The sequence below is a fragment of the Penaeus vannamei genome, chromosome 20 (assembly GCF_042767895.1).
Source record: "Penaeus vannamei isolate JL-2024 chromosome 20, ASM4276789v1, whole genome shotgun sequence".
NCBI lineage: Eukaryota > Metazoa > Arthropoda > Malacostraca > Decapoda > Penaeidae > Penaeus > Penaeus vannamei.
In genome coordinates this window covers 17,798,289-17,805,403 of record NC_091568.1, presented here as the reverse complement: position 1 = coordinate 17,805,403, position 7,115 = coordinate 17,798,289, and the positions used below count along the sequence as shown (strand labels likewise).

Here is a 7,115-nt window from a genome sequence, read left to right as displayed (position 1 = left end):
CAGATCCTGTTACAGAACTACCTGAGAATTTGCGAGTTTCTATAGGAGAAACAGCAGGTCTAGTTACAGAATTACCTGAGAATTTGCCAGGTTCAGTAAGAGAAACAGCAGGTTCAGTTACAGATTTACCTGAGAAGTTGCCAGGTTCTACCGGAGAAGCAGCAGGTCCTGTCACAGAATTGCCTGAGAATTTGCCAGGTTCTACAGGAGAAGCAGCAGGTCCTCTTACAGAATTACCTGAGAATTTGCCAGGTTCAGTTGGAGAAACAGCAGGTTCAGTTACAGATTTACCTGAGAATTTGCCAGGTTCTACCGGAGAAGCAGCAGGTCTTGTCACAGAATTGCCTGAGAATTTGCCAGGTTCTACAGGAGAAGCAGCAGGTCCTGTTACAGAATTACCTGAGAATTTGCCAGGTTCAATAGGAGAAACAGCAGATCATGTTACAGAATTACCTGAGAATTTGCCAGGTTTAGTAGGAGAAACAGCAAGTCCTGTTACAGAATTACCTGAGAATTTGCCAGGTTCTATAGGAGAAGCACCAGGTCCTCTCTCAGAATTACCTGAGAATTTGCCAGGTTCTATAGGAGAAGCAGCAGGTCCTGTTACAGAATTACCTGAGAATTTGCTAGGTTCTACAGGAGAAACAACAGGTCTTGTTACAGAATTACCTGAGAATTTACCAGGTTCTACAGGAGAAGCAGCAGGTCCTGTTACAGAATTACCTGAGAATTTCCTAGGTTCTACAGGAGAAACAGCAGGTCCTGTTACAAAATTACCTGAGAATTTGCAAGTTTCAATAGGAGAAACAGCAGGGCCTATTACAGAATTACCTGAGAAGTTGCCAAGTTCTATAGGAGAAACAGCAGGTCCTGTTACAGAATTACCTGAGAATTTGCCAGGTTCAATAGGAGAAGCAGCAGGCCCTGTAACAGAATTACCTGAGAATTTACCAGGTTTTATAGGAGGAGCAGCAGGTCCTGTTACAGAATTACCTGAGAATTTGCCAGTTTCAATAGGAGAAACAGCAGGGCCTGTTACAGAATTACCTGAGAAGTTGCCAGGTTCTATAGGAGAAGCAGCAGGTCCTGTTACAGAATTACCTAGGAATTGGCCAGGTTCTACAGGAGAAACACCAGGTCCAGTTACAGAATTACCTCGAAAGTTGCCAGGTTCTACAGGAGAAGCAGCAGGTCCTGTTACAGAATTACCTGAGAATTTGCCAGGTTCTACAAGAGACGCAGCAGGTTCTGTTACAGAATTACCTGAGACTTTGCCAGGTTCTACAAGAGACGCAGCAGGTTCTGTTACAGAATTACCTGAGACTTTGCCAGGTTCTACAAGAGACGCAGCAGGTTCTGTTACAGAATTACATGAGAATTTGCCAGTTTCAATAGGAGAAGCAGCAGGTCCTATTACAGAATTACCTGAAATTTTGCCAGGTTCTGTAGGAGAAGCAGCAGGTCCTGTTACAGAATTACCTGAAAATTTACTAGGTTCTATAGAAGAAGCAGCAGGTAATGTTACAGAATTACCTGAAAATTTGCCAGGTTCAATTTTAGAACCACGAAATGAACTAGCAGATCCTGTTACAGAACTACCTGAGAATTTGCGAGTTTCTATAGGAGAAACAGCAGGTCTAGTTACAGAATTACCTGAGAATTTGCCAGGTTCAGTAAGAGAAACAGCAGGTTCAGTTACAGATTTACCTGAGAAGTTGCCAGGTTCTACCGGTGAAGCAGCAGGTCCTGTCACAGAATTGCCTGAGAATTTGCCAGGTTCTACAGGAGAAGCAGCAGGTCCTGTTACAGAATTACCTGAGAATTTGCCAGGTTCAATAGGAGAAACAGCAGATCATGTTACAGAATTACCTGAGAATTTGCCAGGTTTAGTAGGAGAAACAGCAAGTCCTGTTACAGAATTACCTGAGAATTTGCCAGGTTCTATAGGAGAAGCAGCAGGTCCTGTTACAGAATTACCTGAGAATTTGCCAGGTTCTATAGGAGAAGCAGCAGGTCCTGTTACAGAATTACCTGAGAATTTGCTAGGTTCTATAGGAGAGGCAGCAGGTCTTGTTACAGAATTCCCTGAGAATTTGCCAGGTTCTACAGGAGAAGCAACAGATCCTATTACAGAATTACCTGAGAATTTGCCAGGTTCAATTTTAGAACCACGTAATGAACTAGCAGGTCTTGTCACAGAATTTCCTGAGAATTTGCCAGGTTCTACAGGAGAAGCAGCAGGTCCTGTTACAGAATTACCTGAGAATTTGCCAGGTTCTATAGGAGAAGCAGCAGGTCCTGTTACAGAATTACCTGAGAATTTGCCAGGTTCTATAGGAGAAGCAGCAGGTCCTGTTACAGAATTACCAGAGAAGTTCCCAGGTTCTATAGGAGAAGCAGCAGGTCCTGTTACAGAATTACCTAAGAATTTCCCAGGTTCTACAGGAGAAACAGCAGGTCCTGTTACAGAATTACCTGAGAATTTGCTAGGTTCTATAGAAGCAGCAGGTCCTGTTACAGAATTACCTGAGAATTTGCCAGGTTCTACAGGAGAAATACCAGGTCCTGTTACAGAATTACCTGAAAAGTTGCCAGGTTCTATAGGTGAAGCAGCTGGTCCTGTTACAGAATTACCCGAGACTTTGCCAGGTTCTATAGGAGAAGCAGTAGGTCCTGTTACAAAATTACCTGAGAATTTACCAGGTTCTACAGGAGAAGCAGCAGGTCTTGTTACAAAATTACCTGAATATTTGCCAGGTTCAGTTTTAGAACCACGAAATGAACTAACAGGTCCTGTTACAGAATTACCTGAAAAGTTGCCAGGTTCTATAGGTCAAGCAGCTGGTCCTGTTACAGAATTACCTGAGAATTTGCCAGGTTCTATAGAAGCAGCAGGTTCTGTTACAGAGTTACCTGAGAAGTTGTCAGGTTCTACAGCAGAAGCAGGTCCTGTTACAGAATTACCTGAAAATTTCCCAGGTTCTACAGGAGAAACACCAGGTCCTGTTACAGAATTACCTGAAAGGTTGCCAGGTTCTGTAGGAGAAGCAGCAGGTAATGTTACAGAATTACCTGAAAATTTCCCAGGTTCTACAGGAGAAACACCAGGTCCTGTTACAAAATTACCTGAAAGGTTGCCAGGTTCTATAGGAGAAGCAACAGGTCCTGTTACAGGATTACCTGAGAATTTACCAGGTTCTGTAGGAGAAGCAGCAGGTCCTGTTACAGAATTACCTGAGAATTTGCCAGGTTCTGTAGGAGAAGCAGCAAGTCCTGTTACAGGATTACCTGAGAATTTACCAGGTTCTATAGGAGAAGGAACAGGTCCTGTTACAGAATTACCTGAGAATTTGCCAGGTTCTGTAGGAGAAGCAGCAGGTCCTGTTACAGAATTACCTGAGAATTTGCCAGGATCTGTAGGAGAAGCAACAGCTCCTGTTACAGAATTACCTGAGAATTTACCAGGTTCTATAGGAGAAGCAACAGGTCCTGTTACAGAATTACCTGAGAATTTGCCAGGTTCTGTAGGAGAAGCAGCAGGTCCTGTTACAGAATTACCTGAAAATTTCCCAGGTTCTACAGGAGAAACACCAGGTCCTGTTACAAAATTACCTGAAAGGTTGCCAGGTTCTATAGGAGAAGCAACAGGTCCTGTTACAGGATTACCTGAGAATTTACCAGGTTCTGTAGGAGAAGCAGCAGGTCCTGTTACAGAATTACCTGAGAATTTGCCAGGTTCTGTAGGAGAAGCAGCAGGTCCTGTTACAGGATTACCTGAGAATTTACCAGGTTCTATAGGAGAAGGAACAGGTCCTGTTACAGAATTACCTGAGAATTTGCCAGGTTCTGTAGGAGAAGCAGCAGGTCCTGTTACAGAATTACCTGAGAATTTGCCAGGTTCTGTAGGAGAAGCAGCAGGTCCTGTTACAGAATTACCTGAGAATTTGCCAGGTTCTATAGGAGAAGCAACAGGTCCTGTTACAGAATTACCTGAAAGGTTGCCAGGTTCTGTAGGAGAAGCAGCAGGTAATGTTACAGAATTACCTGAAAATTTCCCAGGTTCTACAGGAGAAACACCAGGTCCTGTTACAGAATTACCTGAAAGGTTGCCAGGTTCTATAGGAGAAGCAACAGGTCCTGTTACAGGATTACCTGAGAATTTACCAGGTTCTATAGGAGAAACACCAGGTCCTGTTACAGAATTACCTGAAAGGTTGCCAGGTTCTGTAGGAGAAGCAGCAGGTAATGTTACAGAATTACCTGAAAATTTCCCAGGTTCTACAGGAGAAACACCAGGTCCTGTTACAGAATTACCTGAAAGGTTGCCAGGTTCTGTAGGAGAAGTAGCAGGTCCTGTTACAGAATTACCTGAAAATTTCCCAGGTTCTACAGGAGAAACACCAGGTCCTGTTACAAAATTACCTGAAAGGTTGCCAGGTTCTGTAGGAGAAGCAGCAGGTAATGTTACAGAATTACCTGAAAATTTCCCAGGTTCTACAGGAGAAACACCAGGTCCTGTTACAAAATTACCTGAAAGGTTGCCAGGTTCTATAGGAGAAGCAGTAGGTAATGTTACAGAATTACCTGAAAATTTGCCAGGTTCAAGTTTAGAACCACGAAATGAACTAGCAGATCCAGTTACAGAACTACCTGAGAATTTGCGAGTTTCTATAGGAGAAGCAGCAGGTCTAGTTACAGAATTACCTGAGAATTTGCCAGGTTCTATAGGAGAAGGAACAGGTCCTGTTACAGAATTACCTGAGAATTTACCAGGTTCTATAGGAGAAGCAACAGGTCCTGTTACAGGATTACCTGAGAATTTACCAGGTTCTATAGGAGAAGGAACAGGTCCTGTTACAGAATTACCTGAGAATTTGCCAGGTTCTGTAGGAGAAGCAGCAGGTCCTGTTACAGAATTACCTGAGAATTTGCCAGGTTCTGTAGGAGAAGCAACAGGTCCTGTTACAGAATTACCTGAGAATTTACCAGGTTCTATAGGAGAAGCAACAGGTCCTGTTACAGAATTACCTGAGAATTTGCCAGGTTCTGTAGGAGAAGCAGCAGGTCCTGTTACAGAATTACCTGAGATTTTGCCAGGTTCTATAGGAGAAGCAACAGGTCCTGTTACAGAATTAACTGAAAATTTGCCAGGTACAGTAGGAGAAGGAACAGGTCCAGTTACAGAATTACCTGAGAATTTACCAGGTTCTATAGGAGAAACAGCAGGTCCTGTTACAGAATTACCTGAGAATATGCCAGGTTCAATTTTAGAACCACGAAATGAACTAACAGGTCCTGTTACAGAATTACCTGAGAATTTGCCAGGTTTTATAGGAGAAGCAACAGGTCCAGTTACAGAATTACCTGAGAATTTGCCAGGTTTTATAGGAGAAACAGCAGGTCCTGTTACAGAATTACCTGAGAATATGCCAGGTTCAATTTTAGAACCACGAAATGAACTAGCAGATCCTGTTACAGAATTACCTGACAATTTGCCAGGTTCAGTTTTAGAACCACGAAATGAACTAACAGGTCCTGTTACAGAATTACCTGAGAATTTGCCAGGTTTTATAGGAGAAGCAACAAGTCCTGTTACAGAATTACCTGATAATTTGCCAGGTTCAATAGCAGGTCTTGTTACAGAATTACCTGGGAATTTGCAAGGTACAATAGGAGAAGGAACAGGTCCAGTTACAGAATTACCTGAGAATTTGCCAGGTTCTATAGGAGAAGCAGTAGGTCCTGTTACAAAATTACCTGAGAATTTACCAGGTTCTACAGGAGAAGCAGCAGGTCTTGTTACAAAATTACCTGAGAATTTGCTAGGTTCAGTTTTAGAACCACGAAATGAACTAACAGGTCCTGTTACAGAATTACCTGAAAAGTTGCCAGGTTCTATAGGAGAAACAGCAGGTCCTGTTACAGAATTACCTGAAAAGTTGCCAGGTTCTATAGGAGAAACAGCTGGTCCTGTTACAGAATTACCTGAGAATTTACCAGTTTCTATAGGAGAAGAAGCAGGTCCTGTTACAGAATTACCTAAGAATTTGCCAGGTTCTATAGGAGAAACAGCAGGTCCTGATAAGAAGTTGCCAGGTTCTATAGGAGAAGCACCCGAGGAACGAGCAAGTCCTGTTTCAGGATTTCCTTCGACACCAAAGTCAGAAGAACCCCATGCCTCCCCAAGTGAACTGACTGTGAAGGTGCCAGGTTCCGAAACAGAATTATCTGCGAATGCAACAGACAAACAACCTATGGGGCCATCCACATCATGCGCTGCATTCTATGTAGGATTTGTGCCGTGTTTAATGCCTATAATTTTCATACCCTATCCCTACTCAGTGCCCGTGGAACCTGCTTCGGATTCGAAGGTGAGAGTTCAGTCTACTGGCCTGCCTCTGCTGGGATTAGGCAAATACCCTGGTCCTGGCCGCGGTACAGAAGGCTCCTCGTCAGAAGCCCAAACACTTCCTTTTCTTCCCCTTTCTCCTGCTCAGCCCAAGGGACTTCTGGGGATGGTAGGATATCCAGTGCTCACTGGCAACAAAGGCTCCTCCTCTGCCGGAAGCCCTTGGACATCAACAAATCCTCAGTCGTCAAATCATCCTTCCATCGTCGTTAATGTTATTTTACCGCAGCCGCCGAAATGAGTGGGTTGATTAAGTATAGAAATGTACTTTGATTATCAAGATGTATGTGACTGGGAATTTTACATAGAAAGATTAAAGATCATTTTAAACTTACTGTACTTTTTTTTAGAGATACCTAGGCTACGATATACATAACCAATTCATGCATTCGCGCGCACACACACACAAAAAGAAAAGACAAAAACTAGAAAAAATACATATAGCGATGAGCATCGATACATGGAACTGTCTAGTTCGATACCGATACATAAATACTTCAACATTGGCTAAAGCTATTAGATCGAAATATCGAGAGAGAGATTGAGTGAGAGAGAGAGAGAGAGAGAGAGAGAGAGAGAGAGAGAGAGAGAGAGAGAGAGAGAGAGAGCGAGAGAGAGAGAGAGAGAGTGCGAGAGATCGGGAGCGAGAGAGAGAGAGAGTAAGATAGAGAAAGAGAGAGAGGCGGGAGGGAAAGAGAGCGAGAGA

General features: G+C 43.3%; 1 protein-coding gene across 1 annotated transcript in view; it reads left to right on the top strand.

The window, feature by feature from the left end:
- The window catches only part of LOC113811434 (serine-rich adhesin for platelets), a 12,488-nt gene extending 5,838 nt beyond the window's left edge, over positions 1-6,650 (top strand). Inside the window, exons 4-7 of the mRNA XM_070134532.1 lie at positions 4-2,241; positions 2,338-3,756; positions 3,961-4,740; positions 4,882-6,650. Of these exons, the coding sequence (XP_069990633.1) occupies positions 4-2,241; positions 2,338-3,756; positions 3,961-4,740; positions 4,882-6,650 (6,206 nt within the window). The remainder of the gene's footprint in view (positions 1-3; positions 2,242-2,337; positions 3,757-3,960; positions 4,741-4,881) is intronic.
- The last annotated feature ends 465 nt before the right edge of the window (positions 6,651-7,115 follow it).